Genomic DNA, 14,484 nt, shown 5'->3' on the forward strand with positions numbered 1-14,484 from the left:
GGTACGTACACGATCCTACACTTTGTGAGACCTCTCGTCGTGTCCCTGAGGATTCGTATTCGTAGTCACGCGTTTAATCCCCCAAAACATGTAACCGACTCGTCGTTCCTCGAGATTGAAGGCTGATTTTTGAATTGTGGGTCTCCAGCATGGGTCTAGAAATTTGCAGTTACACAAAAATGTATAAACAAATTTAGATTATATTCGTATTTTGTGATAAATAAGAAGCTCCATTTTTATTTTCACTTATTTACATTTTTATTTTCATATATTTACATTCGATTCCTTAATAATAAAAAGAGTAATTACAACTTGAAACAATTGATTTAATATATGAATGTTTTTTATACTATCCGCGATAAAATTGAAATAATTTATTTAGAAATTAGTGTATTAATTCCATATATTATACACATGATTCTGTTTAACTCCTATGAAAAGATATCTCTAAAAGTTGGTACGAATGGATGTCTCGCGTTGTGTTATGTACATGTATCGAGCTAGCGAAGGTGAATAGATTGTCAATGAGAATTTTGAGTTCAGCCTACGGTGTCTGGTCCTTTAGGCCTCAGAATCAGAACTGTATCCTTAGGGACAGATACGTCAACGTGGACAACGCGAATACGTGGTCCGCTGCTCCGATGCTGCTCTGCTACAGCTATAATATAAGTTGGGATTCATGCTAAGTGTGATTCTGTTGAGATAACACTAACACTATCTCCTAATCTATCGATGTTAGTTGCTTTATATATTTTTTAGAAGTGATAATTTCTTTCCCAGTACAACAAGTTCTCTTTCGTATATTTTATAGAAAAGTATAGTTTTATAGAAAAAGTTTATGTCTTGTTCTTGATTTTATAGAAAAGTATTGTAAATGTTCACAATTTATGTACAGTAAGAGACAAATTTGATTGGACAAAGATGCGAAATATATTAAATAACAGAGAAAATTTTGTTTCTGCAACTTTTGTAAATTGTGAATGAAATTTATAGAATTAGTGAACGGAAGAAGTGCTTTATCTGTAGATTGGCATTTGTTTGATCTACATCAGCCATATTTTTAACATAATAATATTAAATAATTATATCAGATATATATAAACCATTACACAAATAATTATGCCGAAGTTACTTGGAAACGTAGTTATTTATTTTTTTTTTTCAAATTAATCTCTTCTTTCACAATTTTACTTCTACATCTATACATGATGTTTTCTTTTCCATAGTCGTGACCTTCTAATTCAGCGTTTCTTCGCTCTCGCGTTTGTTTCTCTCAGACGGGAAAGTATCGAGAGTCGCATATTCCGCCGTTGTGGGATGGGAAAAGAGGAAGAGTGGTGCTCGATCCATCAAAACTGCATGTCAGTAGCCATTAGCACGCTCCCACCGGCGCGCAGCACAGAATACCTCGTATAGCTAAAGCTTGCACGTATATATGCTTCTGTGCGTAGCGGTATTAGATGCGTACTTTATCCACTTGTTTGAGCTCTTGTCTCACTTTTCCAATGCTGTTCGTTTTCTTCTCTTCTTTCATCAAATCATTTTCTTTCGCTATTTTTGTTTTCAACGATGACAACTCACTTTTTCAAAGTAATAAATTTTACAAAACATTCAAGTATAAGCTTCTCTGGCTATTTTAAAAAAAAGCAATATAAATTATAAATAAAATCCATATAGTCTACGTCTCAGAATATCTTGAGTGAATATTTTTAATAGAATTATTGATGTATTAATAATGTTCCTTTCACGAATTCTAAAGATTCAAATATTAATACTCTTTTTTTCATTTTGTTTTCTAGTAGAATTTTAATGTAATAATTGATACATGTGGTTAGCTTTTTATTATCTTACTATGTTAAGAAATCGAACAGAATAAGTTCCGATGGATTTCTTAAAATCGGAGTCAGTTCCGCATTTCCAGCAGCGAGCAATAGCTGCAGCGATCGCACCGACGGTGGTAGCAGCAACAGCAACTGCAGCTTTAACGGGCGGCGACCATCCATCATGAAAATGTCAGCCTCCCTCTTTGCTCAGAAACAACTAGCTATGACATTCTTCTCGTTGCTATTGCCTCTATTCGCTTTTGCTAGTTCGCGTATTCGCATGTCCGTTACTTTAGGCGAAATATTCGCTCTATATCATCAAATTTCATCCTTAAATTTTTAAAGATTCGTCGATCAAGATAATATCAAGATAATATCATCATAACCTCAATAACATTGTTATTATTTTATTCATAAGTGTAAGTTTTTCAAAATTTTTTATGTATAATTTAAAAAAAAATTTAAATTAATAAAATAAAATAGCAGTTTAAAATAATAGAAGGCGGAATTGTTAGAAAAATTAATGCGAAAAGATTTTATAACTTATAAAGATTTTATAATTTATCAAGTATCTACCTAGAAAAGTTTCATGATATAAAATTACACTTACAGATGAAAGGGTAATTTTAAATATATATTCAAATATTTGAATTAAATTTAAATTTTAGAAAATTGTATGTTTCTGTAGATTTCAAAAAAGGAACGATAAAATCGTAAGAAATGATTAATTTATAACAGAATGAATTCGTAACAATGGATAAAAATGATAATTGAAAAATTCGAGCATCAATTTGCTATCGTTAAACGGACGTGTAATCACGAAACAATGTGGAATGTCACTTCCAGTTGACACATTAGCCCAGTTTCCGGCAGTACTAAGGGCAGTAACGTTTTAATTAAAACGACGTCGTCGTCGGTAAATACGATAACACGCAGAAGAATCAATCATGCCGCGTGTCCTGTACACGCTACCTTCAATGAGACATCTTAATCGCAGCGAAGTTATAAGATTACAAAGATTTTTTTGTGCGAGTTTTTTTGATTCCAATGATTTATAATCGAATAGAAATTCTTTGTAACCGTGTTATAAACTGACACGATTCGAAGACAAGCAATGAAGCCGGTTGAGCTGAATAGAGGAAGGATTTTAGGCGTAAGTTCGGCAAGGCCTGTTGACAACAGACGGCAGTTGTGAAGTTTTTGGGGAACGTGGTTCCGCATAGGGCAACGTACAGTTCTATTTGTTGGATGATTGTACTGCTGCGAAATCAAGTCTGACGAAGATCGATCGGACAGCATTTCAGGCGTCAACACCGGATCGCTGATTCCCCTCTCGTGGCTCGACTAAGGTCGTATCCACTGCCACTTTCTCGCAGATGCTGCCAATCCCGAGTGAAGTTTCTATTAAGAAGTCCCATTCGAAATAATCGAAAATTCTATATTAAGTAATAGCAAACTTTATTGAAGAGTACATCGTCATTTTGAAAGGGAAGGAATTATTTTATTTTTTATGATATACTTTATTCCATACGTATGTATATTTAAATTAAATATAAAAATTTTTATATATATATATATTGTATAATCTAAAAATAATAATTAATATATATTATATAAATATAGTTCAAATATATATTTTTTAAGCTGTATTATTCATAATAATATGCAAAGTAAATCATGGCTTTCATAAATTATTATAACTTTTATAAGCTAGAGATTCATATTTGCAGATATATAATTATCTAAACAAATTAAAAAATAAAAAAACATTTAAATTGTTAAAATATTTGTTGTTACATTGATATAACTTTTAAACAAAGATAAACATAAACGAATTATTAAGCATATAAAAATATAAATAAAGAATACATATTATAAGAATATATATTATAGAATATTTAAATACAAGTCATAGACCAATTTTTTGTGGGTAGCAAAAAACTTTAGAATGATAAATTACATTCATTATTTTTGTATCCTTATGAAATTCTATGCTTTTATATGATTTCATACATGTATGAAGTTGGATTTTCGACAAAAATAGAAATCAAAATCAAATTTTGAAATAAATTATAATTATCAAATTCCTAAACACGACTTACGTTGATTTCAATAATGTCATCAACAAAAAAAAGCATATTCTTTACGAATACTTCAATAAAATTATATTAAGTAAAAAAATTAAAAAGTAAAAATTATGAACGGGTATAAATAAATAATTAATATACATTCCTTTCCTCGCTTTTTCATATTCTAAAGCTAGATAGGCTGGATGTCATTTTAATAAGTGCGAGCTACATAAGTTTAAGAAGTAATAATATAAATTATACAATAAATAAAACAACATAATTTAATTAAAAATTTCGCCCACATGTTTGTAAAATAAATGTCATTTTTATATCACAGATAAAGTTTTCTATGTTTTCGTAAAATGATATATTTATATATTTAATTAATGGGGTTATATATTATACTTTATTAAATATGAAATGTAATTTACTCATACTTATAGAAAACAATGTAAATATAAACATTAATTTATCCACAAAAGTAAATTTGAAAAGATAATAATTATTTTATCAATATATGATGAAATACGTTGATAAAGTTAAATTACTGTAGAATGTATATATAGGAAACTGTAATCTCTTGCGATGAAAATTGGAGGCAAAGATAAGACACTTAATAATATTGTGATAATCTTTGATATTTGGTATTAATCTTTTTGTTTTTATAAAACAAAAAGATAATTATATTATAGATATCCAGATAAGAAAATGTTTTTACTATGCCGTATAATGCACGCACGCGTACAATGACTGCTGTCTCTGTGCAAATGTTCAGCTGATTCCGCATCTGATAAGCACAGTGACAGCATATCTCGTTATATTAATTTCAATATACAGGGTGGGCCATCTATTGGTACGTTTTTGAATTTCGTTGTATGGCAACACCGAACGAGCTACAGACCCGAAATTTTGACAGTTTATTAGTCATACCGTCCGCGGCACGAAACAACATGTTTTCTCTTGAAGAGCGTTTTGAAATTTTAAAAACTTATTTTCAAAGTCAGTGCTGTGTCGCCGAAACTGTACGAATTTTGAAAAGAAATATGGGTCGTGATAGAGCACCCACCGAAGGAGCTATACGCAAATTGGTGAGGAAAGTTCGTGAGAAAGGGATGTTAGTGGATGACATTATATTACGACTGTTTTGAGTGAAATTGGCGCCGAGGTAGTCCAAAATGTCATTAATAATTGGGGTGACCGAATGGCATACTGTAAGGCCAGTAGAGGGAGCCACATGAACGAAATCGTTTTTCATTCTTGACGCGGATACTTTTAGCTTCACAACAAAAAAAAAATTAATAAAAAATATCAATGTATGCTCATTTGATCGCATTTTTAAAAACGTACCAATAGATGGCCCACCCTGTAGTTATATTAATTTCGACTGTATATGTACATCACAACGATAACATGTGCGAAATTTTATTTTCCAGTTGTTATGTAAAAATATTATAGCGATAGCCAATTTTAATATTAAGGGTCGACGATAAAGGAAGATAATATACAGCGTATAATATTGGGTCATCTAAAAAATATCCGCGATTTTTGTCACTAGATAGTGTTGATCATCAATACCATCTAGTGACAAAAAACCGCGGAGACTTTTTAGATGACCCAATATATTATACGTGCTGACATCATGTTTAGGTTTCAAATTGCACACTGTGATAGCGCCATGTAGCATTATCTGCTTTATCGACACAGGATGACACAGTGACTGCATTTCAACTGCATGAAATGTTAAGCACAATAAACGTGCTGGCATGCGATGTTATCTGAGTATATAATATAATAAAATAAATATATGTATACAATATAATAAAAAATTATTGATACCTATAATATATTACCTATGATATTTTATTTTATCCAAATATGATAAAGTAAATTTCTTCTTTACTTTCGGTCGGCATATAAAATCGAGTTACTTGCAGATGATAAATATATGTGTATCTACAAATAGCAATACAGAAAATCGATTTTTAATTTATGGCGAATTATCCAACATGCGATATTATAGGAAGAAAAATTTGTTTGTTTTATGTCACATAGATGTCATAAACCTAGTTGAGTTTCTCGGCACACCGCATGAAACAGCTGTTGTTTCCGTCTAGGGGTGGTGTCTACTGTCAGATGCTCCGCCTATAAATCAAACCTATGGGCGGTAGGGAGACAAGCCGACGCCATGTTAACATACATAAACAAACCCTACGCATTGTAACTGATAAACGGCGGAAGCAACATGTAACAAGCAATTTCATCTCGATAGAGTTATACGTTATTTGCATTTTTTTTGAAAAATTTTGATATAATCTCTCTACTGAATAAATTAATATAAATAATACATATTTATAAATAAATTTTAAATAAATTAAAAATAAATTTTAAAATTTTGTTAAATTTAGACTTTGTCTAAAATATTGATTATGTAATTATTTTATTGTCACTGCAATTTTAAAATCTAATATCATAAGTGTGCATATTGTATATACCATATTTTATAACAAAAATACACGAAAATATATTATTTAATAAGTTATTTTGATATATTTTTCTTTAATATTTTTAAACTTTTACATTTTATTCTTATGAAATTTGTAAAATGATTGCATATTACGTTTGATTCAATAATATTATTGCTAATAATTAATATATCTGTAATAGTAAATTTATATAGGATAAAATATAAAAAGAGGAATAGGAATTTTGATTTTGTAATTGCTTCGCAAGCGATGAACAAAGATCACGAATCGGTTAATGGTTGAAGGTGCCGGTCTCGGAGAGATCCTGAGACTAATCAGACTAAACATTAATCTTCCAAGTGGATCCTCGACCCAATTCTCGTAAGGTCAAGTCGCAATGGAGACGTTGATTGGATTCCACGTCAAACCAGAAGTAAACACCTTTTCTATCATTACGCGTCATTCATTTCTTTTTTTTCTTTTACTCTTGGTCTTTCGCGGAATTAAATTTTATTTAATTATCTCGTATATGTATTGAAAGAATTAATGATCATGACGTGACAGTCGACGCAATTCGCTATTCATATTTGCTTATTAATAATTCATAGAGGCATCGTCATTATTCTAATAATTTGTTCGATTAACCTGTCTTTTAACATCTAACATAGTCGTGACACATGCGATAGGTATTTCGCAGTTGGATCTCTTATTGCAATAATACTGCTGTTGATTAAAAATTAACGGATTGCTAATATCACTCTCTCTTCCTTCTTATGCGGTTTGGAAGCAAGAAGATATTACTAGGTAATTGTAAACCGCAGCTTCCACAGCTACTATGGACCGTTTATCATCGTCTCTATAGCTACCGGGTCGTTGAGTGAGGAGATTTGGGGGTTCACCATGCTAAGAGTTGAAACCTCAGCATGACTGGTGGCCTCGGTAGCCGATAGACGTGTCATTTATGCGTCTACGAATCAATAGCCGCTTCACTTTACACCCACCTTACATCATTAGTCATTTTATAGGGCCGTTCTGCTCCGTTACACGCGTACGCGGCATTTGCTCGCGACTGATTTGTCGTCTCATCCTGAGACATAAGTCTGTCGGTTGGGAAGATTGTATGTTCATCGATTGTGATTAATCTAAACATTATTTTTGTTGCTAAATGTTAGAATGTTGTCTTGTTTCACTCAAGGAAGTTATTTGTGTTACTAAAAATCAGATATTGTAAAATCTAAATTTGACATTACGTCATACGTAGCGCAATTAATAAAGTTAATTGAATTATGTCATGTTCAGGTCTGATGTAATTATTATAATTTGATTTCTCTCTGTGGCGTGATGTGAGTCAATTCGTCACAGCAATTATCGCATATGTTCGTAGTGTCTTTTTCAAAACATCAAAATGTCGATATTGAGAGAGAGAGAGAGAGAGAGAGAGAGAGAGAGAGAGAGATTGCTTCCTACAATATATATTTCTTAATTTAACTAAACAATTTTCATTCAAAATATTTTTCCTGCAATAAACTTATGCAATAACTTTCATATCATTTAAAATATCAAATTACACATTTTTAAGTTTAGCTTAATAAAACGAAAATCAATAATTAATTCGAAAATTATTTAATATTTAAGAAGCGTGTAAGTCTATTTACATGAAATTGAAAATATTTAATTAATATTATATTTTATGTATTACTAAACTCAATATTAAAATTACTCGGTAGTAATAATGGAAAACATAATGAGAACAGTTATAAGGTCGCGCTAATGTACAAGAAGTTATATTCGACTTACTCAGCAACTTTTACTAACGTTTACTACTTACGTTTATTAATTTCCTCGCTGCAGGTTTCATTATTCTTCAAGATACGGCGCATATCTTCAACTGTAATGCAATAAAAGACCTTCGCACATTGTGACCTTCTCGTCATATATCGTCATATCGTAGTCATCGTAGAATTATTGCTAACTATGAGTAACGTCGCGAATGAGAAGGCTTCTCATGGAAATCTGTTTTCGTCTTTTCTGATGGACCAAAATTGCGGTTTACGTGGAAAGTTAGATTAGAAGCTTATTATTAACTTTTAATTCGCGAGGAAGACATTAGAATCAGAGGAATCGGTCGGAAATAAATTTCACAGTTTCTTCATTGGCGGCAATAGAAACACGCAAGGCGTGTAAGATTCTATTTGCGGTAGGCGAACGAGTTAACGGACGGGATGATCGTAAGGTGTCTCCGTGGTTAAAACTCAACACCATACACACACACACACACACACACACACACACATATATATATACACTGGAGAACCGAAGCTCCCGCTTCCTCCATCTATCATGCGAACCATGACAAACCAAGCCTCAAAAGCAGCCGCCAGCGTTGCAGCACTTTCTTACCTTCTTCACTTAGTCACCGGGCGCTCAGGTGAGCGTCTACCTGTCTGATATACAGGACCCCCTATTCCCTATCTACATTTATTAACATTTAAGCGTTAACGACATTTCTCTCTCGTGCACCCCGGAAGAAAAAGAAAATAAGAATCGTTGTGCCGGCTACTCGTATCTTGCTGCTTTCCACTCGTATCTTGCTGCTTTTCTTTCGATTTACGTTCTTTGTCTCAAGAATATAGCACGAATCGATTAAATGAAATCAATTGCGGTAATTCTGGAAATCTGCGCGTGTACGATGCGTTAATAAATCACTTTTAATCGAGGAATATTTGTGACTTAAATTAAATATTCACAAAACAATATTGCGAAAATTAACGAATCATAGCCGAGCGCCGTTACAAAAGTGCGTTTTACGTAGTTCGAACAGTATCGTGTACTCTGAATGATCAAGGTGAAAGTCGTAGAAATCCATGCGTTTTCTGCTCAGCGGATATCGAATGGAAAGCAAAGTGGCGTGAATGAGTCGTCCCTTGACGATCGTAAGATTTATGGTCGCGACGGTTGGGCTGAAAGGGCAAGCATCGCACGACTCGGGGCTGGTAACCCTTGACCCTGCAGCTTCAAAATCCACCCTCGATATGACCACGATATCACCGCATAATCGATGATAAAATTATATTGTAGAAATGTTTGAATGTAAATTTTATTGAGATGTTCTATACGACGACGATAAATAGTTCGATGTTTACCAAATTGTTACGTCATACTACACCGTGCATTGCGAAATACTATGTATCCGAAAATCGGAAGTGGCGCACAAAAAAAAATAAAACGGAATGGAGGTTGCAAAACGCAATTTTCTAGTCTTCCGACTCTTATTTTTTTTTTTCTTCATAAGGTCTCGTTGGCCGGAGAAAAAGTTAATAGCTTGGAGAAATTAGCCGATGTGGGGAGGATCGTTGATCGGGGATCGTGTTTCGGGAGGGTGTTCTGCACAGATGCAACGATAGCAACAGTTCGGTTCGCTCGAACCGGAGGTCACATATGAGCTCGGAGCTATGGCGTCGTATGGGCTTGACTCACACGCATCACGCGTAGTCATCCATCATTGTCAGTCTCTTCACTGACACAGCCGTCCGTCCTACCAACGCGCGAGGCTCTCGATTTGAGTTTCTTTCGTCAAAGTTGTGATTTTGTACAAAACGTCGCAATTCACGATTCTCACAATTATTATGACACTATTATTTTTTCGCTACTCTAACAATAATAAATTCTTTTCTGATAATATGATTTTTTTTATCACGGGATGAGACTTAATAAATTAATGTTTATTTTTTTCTTTAGTTTTATACGAGTATGATAAATCAATTTACGCGTGAAGAAATTTCTCTAGTATAACAAATGACGCGTTAATCTCTGAATAGGATATGAAGTTGACATGGTGTAAGGATGCTGCTAAGAATAATATTTCAGTTCGATTGCTCCGATATTTTGGGTCATCTATCATCGTCACTTTCATCGTCGGCATGAGCAAATCGCGCCATCTACGATCAAAATTTACGCCCCCGTTCATGGTCACTCCGTTCGTTAAAATTATGATTTTTCATATCATTCGTTGACTTATACGATGTTTTCATACTTCACATGGTTCACGTTAGCACTTTTTAATTAAGTGACTAAAATAGCAAAAAAGAAATGACTTATTAGAGAAAATAAAAACACTCTCATTACTTTTCACTATGATCTGTATTTGTCAAATGTATCGGTGAGTGAATGTACATGTGTGACAACTTCGTTTACCGTGTTGAGGGCTCACTTGCAACACAATTATGTAGTCAGAATGAATAAACAATATATACGGTTATCGTACGCGCATATGTACATGAAAGTCTTTATATGAACAATGACGGCATCTAATGTTTTATACAAAAAGAGCTGCGTATTAAATATGTTGTCGCGAGGTGAAAATTAAAATTATGTCCCTATCTACATTTATTTTTATATTACCTACTGTGAGACAATAATTTATTTGGTTCACTTAAAGTAGCGCTAGTTAGTAGAGCGTTTGAAAAAAAATGCGAAAATTTGTGAAAAAATGATAATGCAACCAATATTTATACTATATAGTGAGCTCATAATAAATACATTTCCCATAGAAAGTGTGGATTACCATTCAAAGTATTGCTCAACGTTCATTTTTATTTAAATGACATTATCCACGACACAGAATAATAATCATATCAATTCGAATTAATTTTAAAGCTTGTTTCATTTTTTCTCAAAACGAATAGCGCAACATTTTTACAAGTGCATTTGTCTCTTTCCGCAATAGTGGTCAAATAACTGATTTTTAACTATTCTCCATATTCAATTGGAGGACATTAATTTCTTTTTATAAGAGAAAGAGAGAGAGAGAGAGAGAGAGAGAGAGAGAGAGAGAGAGAGAGACATCTATTTCCTGCGTTTAATTAAAACTAACGGATTGTACCTATTTCACTTTTCAGAAGTTGTATATTCGATATAATAATCATGACTGTGTATAAATGCGATTTTCTTATTCATTTGTGTTCCATTAATCTATTCTTCGTATGATATATATGTACATAGTTTCATTGTTAATTATTGCTCACATGCACCTACAGTCTCAGGCCTCATTTTATCGTTTTAAATCAAATATAATCTGTTATCTCATTGACTATCACGTGAAAATGAAACATTTGTGGGATGTGTAATTTGAAAACTTCGTCAGATTCTTGTTCGAGATTATCAAATAAGGTAAATGTTCCAATCAAAATATATACTTTGTGCAGGTGACTTAAGTTAATGAAAACAAAAGGAACATGGCTTCAGTTATCTATACAATCTAGTTTTCGAACACTCTAACGATGCACTAATATAGAGACCGTTTGCGCCAAGAAGATTGCACTTACACCTCGTGTTTCCTTTCACGAGAATTGGACCGTTGAATTGAAATTCCATCGAATTTCCGTAACGGTAAATCTTTGATATATTTACAACATTCTTCATTTGTAAACCACAGCTCGTGTATATCAGTCTAATATCACTCACAAATCACTTTTCATCTTCTGCGATTAAGCGTGTTTCGCAAAAGATGGTGATATAAATGTCACTTTGTAACACACAGTTTAAAAAATTCTGTGAAATACCGGAATTCTCTGTTAACATCATTCCAATTAAAAATTAACACAACCATTGCACTCGTTGTTACTGTTGTATATTTCCGAAACATCCTTTAATGTTTGGAATGTAAATTGGTACAATTACATATTGTCCATGGAAAGTAACATTGAAATTGATATTACACTCGGATGCATAATGATATCGGCTGATTGGCTTGCATTTTAAAACAGTCAACAATTTTTCTGGTAATCCAGATTATTACTTCAGATATGCTTGCAGTTATTGAAGTTAATTTAAATATTTCAGGTTTTATTATGTACAACCATTCCATAAATCAGTCCAAGTGTCTTGATTGAATGCAGCCAGTCTTGAAAGTAATTTCGACACAACTCACGGGAACAGTCACTTCAAACTAGAGGATATTCGACAACTTAGGTCGGATAATAGATTTATTTATATAGATCTATTTATATAGACACACGCACCGTTAATAGTATTTTTTGTCCCCATTTTATTTTTACACTATTTCCATTTACGCGCAAAGTTAAATTACGAAATGTTGAAGTATATACAAATCACGTAGATGTGTTAGCTTCAATATAAAGCGTTGAGTAGACATTGCTCGTCTCCCCAATCCAGCTGGCAAGGATTCTCGGTCTCGTGGACTCAGCTGAGCTGGTAATATTCGGGCGCGAAGTCGTTCGCTAGATTGCTGAGGAAGTTGAAATCGGACGAGCTATTGCTGTTGTCGGCGGATGGCGGCGGCGCCGCGGCGGTGTGTACCGGCTCGCCGTAGAAATTCCCATAATTGCCATAAGATTCGTTGTTACCGTCAGCCTGGCCGGCGCTTCCGGGTGGCGTAATAACTGCTGCGGTAGCAGCTGCGATCGCCGTCGCGGTTGTCGTCATTCCGGGCGCCGGAAACGGATCGGGCGACGATACGTAACTATTTGGGATGCTGGAGGCCTCGCCTCCCTGATGAACGTGCAGCTGACCGGCGGTCTGCTCATAATACGCGCCCGGATGACACTTGTTCCCGGGTCGGTAGTCGCCGGAACTTGGGTGCATTGGCGGCTGATGCGTGACGTAGCCCTCGGCGGTATGTTGTTGTGGGTGTTGTTGTTGTTGTTGGATATCATTGAAATAATGCTGTCCGGTTTGCGCGGATACAGCAGCGTGTCCGTGTGTCGCTAGATTCTCGCCGGTTGCATGATAATTGCTGCCGGTTGAATAACCGTAATTTCCAGGCGTCATGTAGCCGTCGGTACTCTGTTCGTTCTGCGTCGCCGAGTATCCCTGACCGGAATTGTACGCATTGGTACCTTGCATACCTCTGTGATAAGCGTGATAAGGTGGTCCAGCTTGAGGATATCCGTTATACTCTCCGGTACTACCGTACTGCAACTGTTGCTGATGAAACTGCATGTTGGCGCCGTACATTGATCTCGACGCTGTGCCCGTTGCTCTCACGTGATGCGCTATTCTCGAACCCACCGCTTGATTTTGTCTAACGTATAGAGAATTCACCTCGCTTGGATAAGAGATTCTTGGTTGTTGATACGAATCTCTGGTGCAGTAACTATTTTGCGACTGGGTCTGTTGCGACGCCGTGGGTATACTTTGTCTATTGGCGGGTACACCGTTTCGATAATCGATGGTCGGCGTGGGCTGATATACGCCTTGCTGTTGGAAATGTGCTTGCTGGCTGTTCGAGATGTTTCGGCCACCGTGCGGCGACATCGTTCCCGGATTTGTAGGGGCGTGCAACATTGGGCCTGGCAAGGACGTCGTGGAGGACGGTGAGCTTCGCGGTCTCTGCATGTAAGCTGTGTGAGCCGCTTGCTGGATACCGAGGGGGCTACCTTGTTGAAGTTGGACGGAAACGGGAGTACCGGGTGTCGAGGACGGAGTTAGGCTCCTCGTGGAATTCTGACCCGGTAGTACCGGCGTACTGACCGTCGAGTCCGGCATAGCTAATAGCACACCGTTGCTTGTCACCGAACACATGTCCTTCGTGCTGGCCGATGGCGATTTCTTGCTCACTGAGATCTGTTGTTGCTTCGCTGTGTTCGGACTTTTGTGACCACTCTCAACCTTCACTCTCACTTCACCTGACAATTTTTTCGTCACGCTCGGCGATGTCACTTCACTTCCATCCTGCGACCTCGAATCGTCGTCCACTATCATCTTTTCGAACGAGCTGGACACACTGTTAGTACTACCGACGCTGCTGGCACCGTTGCTATTCGTGTTAAAGCCTGGGTTACTGTTGTTGTTGTTATTGTTGTTAGTAGCACCAGGAGTGTTATTGTTGTTACTGTTTCTTCGACCGGAAGAACCTAAATCGGTAACGTCGCCAGTAAGAGTGCTTCCGACATCGCCCACACCCGAAATATCACAGTTATGACAACTCTTCTTTTCATCGTTATCAACTGATAACATTTTGTCACTCTTAGGCTTTTCCATGCCGTCCGAAGTGGAACCATCCTTCTCGTCTCCGTCTTCCTTGCTAAGTGTTTGCCGCTTGTGTTTCATTCGTCGATTTTGAAACCAAACTTTTACCTGAGAGGAAGATAGCGATATTTATATAATGAT

General features: G+C 35.4%; 1 protein-coding gene across 2 annotated transcripts in view; it reads right to left on the minus strand.

The window, feature by feature from the left end:
- Nucleotides 1-7,503: 7,503 nt before the first annotated feature.
- LOC105146727 (uncharacterized) overlaps nt 7,504-14,484 on the minus strand; it is a 32,215-nt gene continuing 25,234 nt past the window's right edge. For both annotated transcript variants that reach the window (XM_087416941.1, XM_011057173.2), the window contains one exon: nt 7,504-14,451. In XM_087416941.1, coding sequence (XP_087273067.1) covers nt 12,556-14,451 — 1,896 coding nt within the window. In that variant the 3' untranslated portion in view covers nt 7,504-12,555. The remainder of the gene's footprint in view (nt 14,452-14,484) is intronic.

Source organism: Acromyrmex echinatior, chromosome 2 (assembly GCF_024713525.1).
Source record: "Acromyrmex echinatior isolate Ae372 chromosome 2, ASM2471352v2, whole genome shotgun sequence".
Classification (NCBI taxonomy): domain Eukaryota; kingdom Metazoa; phylum Arthropoda; class Insecta; order Hymenoptera; family Formicidae; genus Acromyrmex; species Acromyrmex echinatior.